The sequence below is a fragment of the Erinaceus europaeus genome, chromosome 11 (assembly GCF_950295315.1).
Source record: "Erinaceus europaeus chromosome 11, mEriEur2.1, whole genome shotgun sequence".
Classification (NCBI taxonomy): Eukaryota; Metazoa; Chordata; class Mammalia; order Eulipotyphla; family Erinaceidae; genus Erinaceus; species Erinaceus europaeus.
In genome coordinates this window covers 111,715,891-111,729,129 of record NC_080172.1, presented here as the reverse complement: position 1 = coordinate 111,729,129, position 13,239 = coordinate 111,715,891, and the positions used below count along the sequence as shown (strand labels likewise).

Sequence of the window (13,239 nt, the reverse complement as noted above, 5' to 3'; positions counted from 1 at the left end):
ATATGGGCTGATCTCACTCTCAGGCAAAAGTTTAAAAACAAAATCAGAAAAGAAAACACAAGTAGAACTTGAAATGGAATTGGCATATCACTCCAATGTAAAAGACTCTGGGTTGGGTGGGTGGGGAGAATACAGGTCCATGAAGGATGATAGAGGACCTAGTGGGGGTTGTATTATTATATGGGAAACTGGGGAATGATATGCATGTACAAACTATTGTTTACTGTTGAATTTAAACATTAATTCCCCAATAAAGAAATAAAAATAAAAAAAGAAAAATTCCCTAAAGACCCTTTCAAATTCCAAAGTGAAATCCATTTACTACAGTCTAGCACTGATGCTGGGTCTGTTTGTTTCCTGACGTCACATGGACCTGGTGTCAGAAGCAGGGTTGAGTGCACAGTGAGAAACAAAATTGATGAGATATCAGTTCTTGTCACTCTATTGACAGCTTCTTAAATTTCCTGACACAAGACTTGCAGGGTAGAATGATGGGCTCCCCATTTCTGAACATCTTCTCAGCACATGAAGAACATTGACCAGTGCTCACCACAATGGACCTGGAGTGTCTAAGGTCCTTGAGAATCTTTATGATCTGAGTACAATGCAACCTAAATGTTGCAGGCTGCAAAACTCCCTGTGGGCTGAAACTCTCCAGAGGGGCTGGATAGAGCTCTAGTTTTAACCTGCTGAGGCCCGAGGTACAGCTCAGCAGCTTCTCCAGGGTGGCCATGGACAGGCGGTTCCCATGCAGGCTGAAGGATCTGAGCTGGGAACAGCTGCTCAGGGCAGGGAGCAGGACCTCAAGCTGGGGGTCCTGGAGGCCACACAGACCCAGGTCCAGTTGCTGGAGGGTGGATGCATTTACCTCCAGCAGAGATCGCAGGCACTTACTGACAGAGGTTAAGGGGACTCCCTTCAGACACAGGTCCTTCAATTGACTGATACATGGGCTTTGGAACACGTGAGTCAATATTTTTTTTCTAAATCTGCAGTTAGTGAGTGAGAAGACCTCCAAGGAGGTATTAAAACACCTGGGAAGAGAGAAAGAAAGTTTAGGATGGACCATGGGTTTGGCAGGAGAGTATCAATATTGTGGGAGGTCATAATGTGCTAAGGCTCAAGGATACTCTTGACCACAATTAGTATAATGCTTCTTAATGAACACTTTTCCCTGTATTCATGAGCCTGGCTTTGCATTATTGCAATTCCTCAACTCTATTTCTTTATTTCTAGGTAGAGAAATTCACACCGTTTTTATGTATCAATTATCGAATTTACTAGAGCATACTAAGAAAGAACTGGCCACTTTTTACAAAAATGTTGATACTTTGACAGCAGAATTGGATCCAAATGAAAGTACTCTCTCAGGCTTCCCTCACACTTTCTTTGAATGGGAGATTCACCATAACAAGGTTGTGTGAGACTACTGTGAGTAATGTCACAGAACTAACCTGGAAAAGGTCCCACAGAATGTATGGGATGTGACCTGCCAGTCTCCAGTGCCTCTGTGACACGTCTCCATGCTCAGCATATATTCTGCTAATTTCCTCATTCCTCAGATACAGACTTTTAGTGCCCTCTGCTTGCACTGTCTGTATATTCACAATGCTGCCTGCTCACAGCTTACAGTTCAGGAATTGGAGGCATAGTGTGGGATCTCTTCTTCACAAACCCTTCACTATAGTTGTCTAGTCATCTAAGAGACCTCTTCAGACTGGAACCTGAGAACGAACCACTCTCACTAGACTGGATATCCCACCAAGCATCTGAGGAAGATATTCCTTCCATAACTGTGAAAGTTTGTCCTGAGCCTTCTCATGGTTAAGGTCTGATGGAATATTTAGGATGAGAGAGATGGGTAGGAGTGGAAGAGTTTAGTAGTTATATAAAATGTCCTTCATTCCTGACTTTCAGTTGTCTCAGGTTTAATCTCTAGCACTTTCATATACTATTATTTTGAGAGGGAATCTGGCCAATAATAACAATAAACAATGGTAAATAATAGAATTGTGAAGTAAGAATCTGGAGACCCAGTGTCTCCTGCACAGTTACTCTGTCGGGGACACAGTCCTACCTGAACAGACAGTGCAGATGATCCTTGAGGAAGGAGGGAGATTCCAGGTACAGCTCTTGAAGATGAAGTAGCTGGGAGCATTCAGATGTGAAATTGTTGATAGACAGCAACCTCCATTCTGCCTTTTCTGGGGTGGTTGCAGTAGGAATCTTGATGCAGACCACCATTCTCTTGAGGTTACTCAGCATGCCCAGCAGGTTAGCAAGCATGCGCAGGGTGGAGAATAGCAAGGTACAATGGATTCCCAGCTCCATGATGTCACAGCATGACACGGCATACAGAAACCTGAAATACTTTCTGGTCAGGTAATGTATCCTTACTGTCTTATAGGAAAGGTGTACTCCCTTTCTTTTTTTGGTCCAGTTCAGCAAGTAGGTGGAAAACCTATCAACTTGTTCTTCACCAAGGTAGAGGTCTACACACACCTCCAAGTAGGGTGTGGCCTTCTCTTTCTTTGAAGTTCCCTCAGACATCAGTTCTCTCTTTTGTGAGTATGCTTGGAGGTGGGATCCAGTCCATGTGTTCCAGAACTTTTGCCCAGTGAACTGTAAATCCAGCACTTGTAATCTGCACCTGCTTTGGGCAAAATAGGACACTGATGAAATTGTAAAAAATGAACACAGTATTTGACCTATTGCTAACATTTGAAAGGATCAGACAGCCTAAGTCTGATATTATTTCAGCAAGCCATTGCTCTAATGACATTTTAGATCTATTTTTCCCATTATAAGTTTATTATTCTCTAAATCAAGGAATTAAAAATTCTATCATATACTTTCATTGTAACTGCAATGAAGCCAAGTTAGAAGACTTCTTTTTGCTTGTGTTCTCTCTTTTCCAATAGTTCTATAACTAGGGCATGGAAACTACAGGACTTTCTCTGATGGTGGAATATTTGTTGAAACTATTTAGAGACTTTCACAAAGATGGAAATGGTAGGGCACATAGTATAATGGTTCTACAAAAAGACTTTACTGCCTGAAGCTGCAAAGTGCTGGTTCAATTCCTTACACCAATATATGACAGCTCAGTCAAGTCATACCAACAGATAAGAAACAAAAACAAATAAGGAGAGAGAGAGAGAGATATAGAGAGACCTGTGTGCTCAACACTGGAACTATAGCACTGGCCAAAAATCAACTCTTGAGGAGAGCTCCCCAGTGGGCTATGAGCTATTACATTGGCATTAGAAGCCTTGGTCCCAATGGTCCTCTACTCTCCCTGACCCAGCTATATTATAGGAAATATAGACCCTCTCAGACTATGGATCCTCCTTACCTGGGGGAAACTTTCTGCTTGATCAGGACATCAATTCCATCCATCACAGCTTTGAAACTTGGATTCTCAGGAGCCCTGTCATGAACCAGGGATCCCAGAGGGAGTCTTTCAAAGGGCCAGGACAGCACTATGGCCTTCAGGGTCTTGTAGCATCCTTGAATATGTGCTTTCAGAAACAGACTGGGTAAGAGTGCATCAGGTATGTCCTTCAGGGAAGAGATAGCCAAGTTGTCATCCTTCAGCAGGCTCTGAATGGTCAGTTGTATGAGACTGGATGGATTGTCGTAGTTCATATTTGGTTTCCACAGTTAGTTATGAGAGTTCACAATCAGAGATCAGTTCAAGGAACCAAAGAGTCACCAACCTAAAGGGTTTCATTATTTTTAAGTTAGATATTTTGATGTGAGATTATAATAGTCATGCAACTATAATACTGATATAAAACTGAGAACTCCATTCAAAAAGCAGTGAACATACAACTCTATGGAGCATCTCTTTACATACATTAGAGATACCAGGGGCTAGATTTCTTAGCTAACAAGCCAGACCTTCCTCCTTCTACACCACATAATGACCCTGGGTTCATATTTCCACAGGGCTAAAGGACAGGAAAGCTATCATGGTAGGGGATGGGCTATGGAGTTCAGGTTGTGGGAATTGTACCCTTATCTTTCGGTCTTGTCAGTGTTTCCATTTTATAAATCAATTTAAAAAATTCCAACTAAAAAGTATACCCTATCACCCATTTTTTAAGATTTTATTTATTTATTAATAAGAAACATAGGAGGAGAGAAAAAGAGCCAGATATCACTCTGGTACATGTGCTGCCGGGGATTGAACTTTGGACCTCATGCTTGAGAGTCTGATGCTTTATCCACTGCACCACCTCCCAGATGAGCCTATCATCTATTTTTAATTTCTTACTTATATGAAAATATGAACCAGTAAATGTAGCCCAAAGATAGTAATCCTTGCATGCATGACGCCCTAAGTTCAATTCTTTAAAAAAATAAAAAATAAAAACTAGAGCACTGTTCAATTCTGGCTTATGGTGGTGCAGGGGATAGACTTTGGAGCCTCAGGCATGAGAGTCTGTTTGCATTACCATTATGCTATCTGCCCTCAGCCCACTCAGTTTAATTCTTGCAACAAAAACAACAGCTCCAGTAACACAGACTTGAGCTCTAAGTATGTAACTATAATCTAAAGATAAGGGTGAATATGGAATGACTCACTCACAAATTTAAGAAATTAGAACAAAAAAACGACAGTACTGGGTGTGACTTACCCTGAGGTACTAACACATTGTAGTACCCAGGGTTCAAGATCCAAGTCCCTACCTACAGGAGGAAAGCTTCATGAGAGCACAGCTTTCTCTCTCTCTCCCCTCACTGTCTCTTGTTTCTTTTCGACTATCAAATAAAGAAAAAAATATATTTAAAATGACTGCCAACAGTAGTGGATTTATTTCCAGTAACTGAGCCCCAGCAATAGCCCTGGTGGCAAAACAAACTAAACACAAATGAAAAGATGGAAAGGGGAAACAAAGCAAAATTTGGACTGGTTTTCTGTATTGCTCCAAAGACGGGACTCAGGGGACAGAGACTGGGATAGGCATGGGCCAGATCCGGAGTTCCTATTCCTAGATGATAGGCCTGATTTCTCTCTCAAAATTGTACCCATCTGTCAACAAGTCAACAACTGTATTATAAATCATTTACCTCCCAATTAAAAAAAAATCAAGAACAGAAAGATAACAAGTAAACACTTTAAATATAAAGGCATAAAATTCCCAAAATTATTTGTCATTTAAAAACTTTGAGGGAAGGGAAGATAGCATATTGATTATGCAAACAGATCCCCATGCCTGAGGCTTCACAGGTCCAAAGTTCAATCCCCCTAGCACAAACATAAGCCAGAGCTGAGCAATGCTTTGGAAAAAATAAGTATTTAAAAATAAGTAAATATGTGGATAAATGGATAATAGAGCATATAAAGCATCACATTTCAGATTACGACATGAAGAGGCAACAGAGAACTCTGATATCTGTTCATGTGAAAATAGAAAGGGGCAGGGGTAGAGAGCATAATGGTTATGCAAGGAGACTCTCAGGCCTGAGGCTCTTAAGTCCTGGTTCAGTCCCCTGCACCACCAAAATCCAGAGCTTTGCAGTGCTCTGGGATTGCTCTCTGTGTGTTTCTCTCTAAATCTATCTCAAAAATTAAAATAAAATAAAATACTTAAAACTATGGAAATATATAAGTAACCCCTTCATCCCTTGTGTATTTTACCATAGTTGAGTCGCCACAGGTGACATGATGGGCCCATAGCAGAAGAGGGTAACTTACCAGCGGTGATGAACTTGGTCATATGCTCAGAACTCAGGTCTCTGGAGAACCAACACGAAGACTGTAGAGATTAAGCTTCCCAGCTTAAGAACCTACCTATTTATATCCTTTGTAGGCTACACCCTACACTTCCAAATTCTTGGATAATTCCCTTGAGGGAATGGGCTATCTTCTCAGATCCCAGCATCTTTCTCAGCTTAACCCTGATTAAGGCCTTCCCTGGTTGAAATGGTTAGCTCTCATGCCTATGAGCTAGAGACTAATTATGGCTGACTCTGAAAGTGATGCATTTCAAGAGATTGATAGAGTTGAAGCCATACAAGCATTCAGTGCTGGGTGTGACATTGGAGAAATTTTAGCATGTTCCCACAGAACCCCAAAACATAGAACCAGAAAGTATAATGTTGACCTCCAGGATGATATCATAGTGATTGCAAGTACTGCAAAAATGCGGCTATTACTAATAATTACAATAGTATTATTATTTTAATAACCAAAATTTATTTATTTATTTATTTTACCAGAGCACTGATCAGTTCTGCCTTATGTTGGTATGATTGAATTTATGACATGGAGCCTCAGGCATGAAAGTCCCTTTGCATAACCATTATGCCATCTACCCCCACCCAAATCATTGCTTTTTTAATCAACAGTGTCATCTCGAAAGACACCAAAACAGATCTATATCTAGTTGCATTATGTGTTTGAAAATCATAGCAGGTGATGTGTACTTTCATAGAACAAGGTCACTGACATACACTTGTGGGCTGACACAGAGAGAGACTGGGGCTATGGATCAATCTGCCAAAGACATGGCCAGCAGAGCAATTGCAGAAGCCAGAACTCCTCCACTCTACACTCCCAGAAGAATTTTCTCCACTACTGCCAAAGTGGAGCTCTGAACCTCAATTCCACTGCACCCTGAAATTTTGTCATCAGAACACTATATTTTTGTCATTGGGACACTATATAACATCTCTGAGCCAGCCGGTGGCACACTTGGTTAAGTGCACACACTACAGTGCGCAAGGACCCGGGTTCAAGCCCCTGGTCCCCACCTGCAGGGGGAAAGCTTTGCTAGTGGTCAAGTGGGACTGCAGGTGTCTCTCTCTATCTCTACCTCCCTTTCCCCTCAATTTATCTCTGTCTCTATCTAATAAAAATGAATAAATAAATAAAATATAACATCTTTGAAATGGAAGAAATCAGGAAAACACACAAGAAAGACAGGCACTGCCTCGCTTATCTGAGAGGGAAGAACGAAAGGGAGGTACACTCAGAAGTAGTAAAAATCATAAGTGTGATTTGGAAAGGAAGTGAAGGGAGGGTTATAACAGTGAATAAAAGTGGTTAAGTAAATAAATGAAAGGTAGATAGGTATATAGATAGATAGATGTGGATATATAGTTAAAGCATGTCTGTGACCTACAAGATGTATTGCCATTTCTGCTGGTGGGTGTGAGGGTAACAAAACTCTGGTGGTGAGAATGTTATAAAATTATACACCTTAAAATAGACCTACGAACTTTTTCCAAAACAGAAACCCCCAATATTCATCTGCAATATTCCAGCCTTTAGGTTTATGATTAGTCAACATTTTGTTCTGCTTTATATCTTAACTCTTTTTTCAGCCACCAAGTTCCAGGTGCTACCATGATGCCAACCTGACTTCCCTGGGCAGACTACCCCACCAATGTGTCCTGGATCCCTGTTTCCCCAGATCCCTGCCCCACTAGAGAAAGAGAGGGACAGGCTGGGAGTATGGATCAACATGTCAATGGTCATGTTTAGTGGAAAAGCAATTACAGAGGCCAGACCTCCCATTTTCTGTACCCTATAATGATTCTGGGTTCATATTCCCAGAGGGATAAAGAATGGGAAAGCTCGCAGAGGGTAGACAGCATAATGGTTATGCAAAGAGACTCTCCTGTCTGAGGCTCCTAAGTCCCTTGTTCAATCCACCACATCACCCCATAAACCAGAGCTGAGCAGTACTCAGTTAAAAAAAAAAAAAAAGAATGGGAAAGCTGTCAAGGGAGGGGTTTGGATACTGAGTTCTGGTGGTGGGAATTGTGTGGAATTTTACCCCTCTTATCCTATGGTCTTGTCATCAATATTTCCATTTATTAAATTAATACAAAATAAAAATAAAAAGTGATTCTACACTTATTAACTTATAATTTTATAAATCACCAAATAATAACTAAAAAAATAATTAGGTAAATCATCTTGGTATGAAGTCATGTCAGTGAAGAGTTGCAGGTAGCAAACTATGAAGATTGGAGTCAGGATTTTCTTTATTTAATTTAAATGTATGTGGCAACAAAATAAAACTGAAAATGATGGAATGTCTTTCTTCAGAAAGAATATGTTATTCAGGGAATCAAGTGGTAGCACAGTGGGTTAAGCGCAGGTGGTACAAAGCACAAGGACTGCCATAAGGATCTGGGTTCAATCGGCCGGCTGCCCACTTGCAGTGGAGTGAAGCAGGTCTGTAGGCGTCAGTCTTTCTCTCTCCCTCTCTGTCTCTGCCTCCTCTCTCCATTTCCCTCTGTCCTATCCAACAACAATGACACCAATAACAATAATAATAACTACTACAATAAAATAACAAGGACAACAAAAGGGGATAAATAAAGATAAAAAATAAAATAAAAAGAATATATTATTGATAGAAGCTAGTCAAATGCATTAGCACTGCAATGAAAAGTAATGAACCTACAGTTATCTCATGTTCCCATTGACCTCTCTACTAAAATTTTCACTTGTGAATGTGTCACAGTTCGATTCTATCTACTTCCATGCCAAAGCACATTTTTCAATGATGAATACTGAATGTGGACATTTTATTTCTTGATATCACAAATACTCACTTTGTTTTAGTTCTTTACTCTTTTTTCAAATTATTACTGGGAGGTTAACTTTGTTGGCACATGGATGCATTTCCTCATTTTGTTCATATAGGTTAACACCTATAACACCCCCCCAGGTCCTTCATCTGGACTCAGGACGGAAAGTGCTGGCATGTATGCACAGCCCTTTCCCTGTCTCCTTACCCAGAGTCCTTTGCTTGGGTACAATACACTAAACCAGTCCAAGTTTCACTTCAAGATTCCCCTTTCTATTTTTATTTGTTTATTTGTTTGTTTCGCCACCAGGCTTGTTGCTGGGGCTCACTCAGTACCTGCATGTGAATCAGCTGCTCTAAGCAGCCATTATTGCCCCCTCTATTTGACAGAATACAAAGAAACACAAGGAAATGGGAAGGCAAACAAGGAGAGAGACACACTCTGATGAAGCTTCCCTCCTGCAGGTGGGGACTGGGGCTTGAGCTCCAGTTCTTGAGCACTAACCTGTGTGTGTTCAACCCAATGCAGTCACCACCTGGCCCCTTCCCTTTGCCTGTGAGTGAGTCACCCCACATCCACCATGCTTTGTACATTGTAGTCTTACTACTTCTGCCATGTATCTGGAATAGCAAGGCTCTGGTTTCCATTGTTACAAGAACTGAACAAAGATCCACACATATTCATGGCTTACTCTATGGCTGGGTAACACTCACTGGATTATATGTTCACTGTAAGGAGGGGTTTCAAAATAGACCATAGGATATTTTCAAGAGAGAACATTCTGATCACACCGTGAGCTCCTTTATTACCTAAGACACCTGGCTCATAGGTGTTTCTAATTTCTGTAAAGAGATGCTACCTAGAGATGTAGGTCTTATTGTTTTCCATTTCTATGAACAGGGTAGTTTTTTTTTAAGATTTTATTTATTTAATAATGATAAAGATACTAGTAGAGAAAGAAAGAACCAGACATCACTCTGGTACATGTGCTGCCAGGGATCAAACTCAGGACCTCATGCTTGAGAGTTCAACTCTTTATCCACTGTGCTACCTCCCGGGCAACAAGCAGGGTAGATTTAAGACTACAAAGATTTATGTTCAAATGCTCAAGAGAGGGCTAAGGAGATAGCAAGACGATCTTCTTCTTCTAGCGTTTGCCCTTCTTCCGTAGCCAGTCAACAGCATCAGGTTGAGCCTGATGTAAAGTTTCGAGACCAACTTTGAATCTGGAGAGGTGGCAGTCGTTGACTATGTGGCTCATAGTCTGTCTGTAGCCGCAGGGGCAGTTTGGGTCGTCTCTGGCTCCACAGCAGTGGAACATAGCGGCGCACCGGCCATGGCCTGTTCGATAGCAATTGAGGAGGGCCCAATCATAACGTGCTAGGTCTAAGCTGGGTTGATGCTTGCAGGGGTCTGTGATGAGGTGTTTGTTCTTGACCTCAGCTGACTGCCAACTCTGTTTCCAAGAGACTGGAACAGAGAAGTTTAGTGTAGGCATAGGGGACCAGATTGGGTGACGAGACGTCAAGCGTTGGACAGGGTGGGCGAAGATATCCGCGTATATTGGCAGGTCCGGTAGAGCATAGACGTGGGAAATGAACTTAGATGATGCCACATCCTGACGAATATCTGGCGGGGCAATGTTGCTAAGAACTGGCAGCCATGGAACCGGGGTAGAATGGATGGTTCCAGAAATTATCATCATGGAGGAATATAATTTGGAATCGACCAAGTGGACTTGGGGGCTATGGAACCATACTGGTGCACAGTATTCTGCAGTGGAATAGCATAATGCCAGAGATGATGATCGTAATGTGGAAGCGCTCGCGCCCCATGAGGAGCTGGCCAGTCTTGCAATGCTGTTATTCCTCGCACCCACCTTTGCTGCAGTTTTTATGAGATGTTCGTGAAATGACAGGGTACGATCAAGAGTAACACCAAGATAGACTGGCTGGGCTTCATGCCGGATTCTCGTATCGCCAAGCTTCACATTAAGCTCACACGAGGCCGAGGCATGGTGTAGATGGAAAACAGATGATACCGTTTTTGTAGTGCTAGGGATTAATAAGATATCAGAGACATGTCTTTCGTGAGTGTTTCCTCAAGGACATCGAACTTGGATGCCTGAGTTGCACAGCAGATGTCATCGGCGTAGATGAACTTCCTTGAAGAAGTTTCTGGGAGGTCATTGATGTAAATATTAAATAGCGTAGGAGCCAGAACAGAGCCCTGGGGGAGGCCACTTGAGACAAGTCTCCATCTGCTAGACTTGTCACCCAGATGCACCCAAAATCTTCTGTTTTGGAGAAGAAACGATATAGTGTTGGCCACCCATGGAGGCAGGCATCTTGAGATCTTGACTAGGAGACCACGGTGCCAGACATGTCATAGGCTGCTGTGAGATCAACAAAGACAGCACCCGTCTTTAAATTCTTCTGGAATTCCATTTTCAATGTAAGTTGAGAGGGCCAGGGCTTTTTCGCAGGTAGATCTTCCTGGGCAGAAACCAGCTTGGGTGGGTGATAGGAATTTCTCTGTAATAGGAGAAATATGTGACAGAAGCAGCCTCTCAAGGAGTTTGTAACACATGGAGAGGAGAGAAATTGGTCTATAGCTGGCGGCCAGTGTTGGGTCTTTCTTTGGTTTCAAAACCGCTATAATCTTCGCACGACGCCAAACTTTGGGCATAGACTAAGATTCAAAGACGTGGGACAGGAATGAAGCGAGCCACTTCTTTGCCATGGGACCCAGGTTAAGAATGAGTTCCGGGGTGATGTTATCATAGCCAGCAGCTGTTCCTGGTTTAACCCTCTTCAAAGCGTCTTCCAGTTCAGACAGTGTAAAGGGAGAGAGTTTTGAAGATGGACAAGATAAACGGAAGTGGGATGACCACTCATGGGAAATTTCTCTTTTCCAGACTGGGTCGATCTTAGCACGTCCAACTTGAGTTAGATGAATGGCCACTGAGTTTGGAGATACAGGAGGATGGGAGATGGGAGAGGGTTGGCTACCAGCACCCAGACTGTGAAGAAGCTTCCAGGCCTTCCTACTTGAGTGGGTGAAGTTCAGACTTTCCGTGAGTTGTTGCCAGCGGGCTTGGCGTGCTGCATTCAGGGAGGCAATGAGATGGTCAGCTCAGTATGGTCTCTCTACTCAAGGCTGTGCAGTCTGGAGAATCATGATTCATTGTGTGGTATCCCAGGCTCTTTTGCTAACTACCCTGAATAGAGGGTGCAATTGCAGGGTCCACATGCAGACTTCTGCCAGCAGGGAGAAAACAGGAAATGGCCTGAGCTCTCAGTGTAGGCCCTTCCCAGGGTTAAGGCCTCCAGAGATTCATCTCTCTGGATCCCACCAGATCCCAACTACAGAATGAAGGCCTGCAGGGCATCATCTCACTGGATCCCACAAGATACCAACTACAGAGTGAGCACCAGGTTCCTCCCTTTACAGGAAAGTGAAGTCCTGCCCTAAGTCCCCAGCCCAGCAGCCCCAGCCCTGAGGCCCAGCAGGTGCTTGGTGCCCTTTGTCCAGGCCCAGTGTGGTGTGAGTTGAATTGGCTGCAACAAGAGACTTTGCCTAGAGCAGGAGCAAGCTGGATTCTGGATGTGTCTGTCGGCTGTTGGTGGGAGAGAAGCTGTGCTGCAGTGGAGGGAATAAAGAGAATCTTCCTCACTGAGGACATGGAGAGCATCAGGATTTAACGCAGCACCTCCTCAAAGCAAAGCTGTGTGGAGGGACAGGATGATGGCTCCTACACTCCTGAGAGCACAGAGCACAGTGAGCAATGCCAGGCTCTGGGCCTCAGTACCCCCTGAAAGGGGAAGGTTACAGCAGTGAAGTAAAGACACAGGTGTCTCTCTCTCTCCCTTCTGTCTTCTTTCTCCCTTTCAATACTCTAGTACATATACATATACATATACATATACATATACATATACATATACATATACATATACATATACATATACATATACATATACATATACATATACATATACATATACATATACATATACATATACATATACATATACATATACATATACATATACATATACATATACATATACATATACATATACATATACATATACATATAGAGAAAGAAAGAAAACAAACAAACAAAAAAACACTGGCAAGGCTTTCCCCCTACAGGTGGGGACCAGAGCACTTGAAACTTGGACCTTGCACATTGTAACATATGTGTTCAAACATTTTTACCACAATCAGGCAGCTAAATGAAAAAAAATTGCATTTTTCCTGTTTATTGCATAGAGCTTTGATTATTGTCCATTCGAAGGTATTGCTTGAATGGAGAGTAGAGACATTCTCTACAACATATTGTATTAAACTTTTAACTTAATTAATTAATTAGTTAGTTAGTTAATTAATTTATCAGACCACTGCTCAGCTTTGGTAGGTAGTGGTGTAGGGATTGAATCTGGGAATTTGAAGGCTCAAGCATGAGAATCTCTTTGCATAACCACTATGCTATCTTCCCCCCACCAATAATGTATCTTAAAGCAAACAAACAAAACCTGAATTTATTCTTCTCAATGTCTCCTCTGTTAATTTAGCCATTTAAAGAGAAACTTTAGGGCTTCCATGAGTCGATGTCCAGATTTGGAGAGTCCCCCATGTGTATTGGAAACACGTCTATTAATACATCCCTTACCACTCTTC

The 13,239-nt window shown here is 42.2% G+C and overlaps 1 protein-coding gene across 1 annotated transcript; it reads right to left on the bottom strand.

Moving 5' to 3' along the window:
* Positions 1-436: 436 nt before the first annotated feature.
* Positions 437-3,648, bottom strand: LOC132541476 (PRAME family member 7-like). Its single transcript, XM_060202382.1, has 3 exons — positions 3,356-3,648; positions 2,078-2,650; positions 437-1,034 (listed from the first exon to the last, which is right to left on the bottom strand). The coding sequence occupies exons 1-3, from the start codon at positions 3,646-3,648 to the stop codon at positions 437-439; spliced, it is 1,464 nt and encodes a 487-aa protein (XP_060058365.1).
* Between the last annotated feature and the right edge of the window lie 9,591 nt (positions 3,649-13,239).

Excerpts from the sequence above, each read along its gene's own strand:
- LOC132541476 (XM_060202382.1), bottom strand. The coding sequence starts at position 3,648 with ATGAACTACGACAATCCATCCAGTCTCATACAACTGACCATTCAGAGC. Across the intron at positions 2,651-3,355 it reads AAGCAGAAAGTTTCCCCCAG|GTGCAGATTACAAGTGCTGG; the intron begins GTAAGGAGGATC and ends TGCCCAAAGCAG. Across the intron at positions 1,035-2,077 it reads CATCTGCACTGTCTGTTCAG|GTGTTTTAATACCTCCTTGG; the intron begins GTAGGACTGTGT and ends CTCTCTTCCCAG.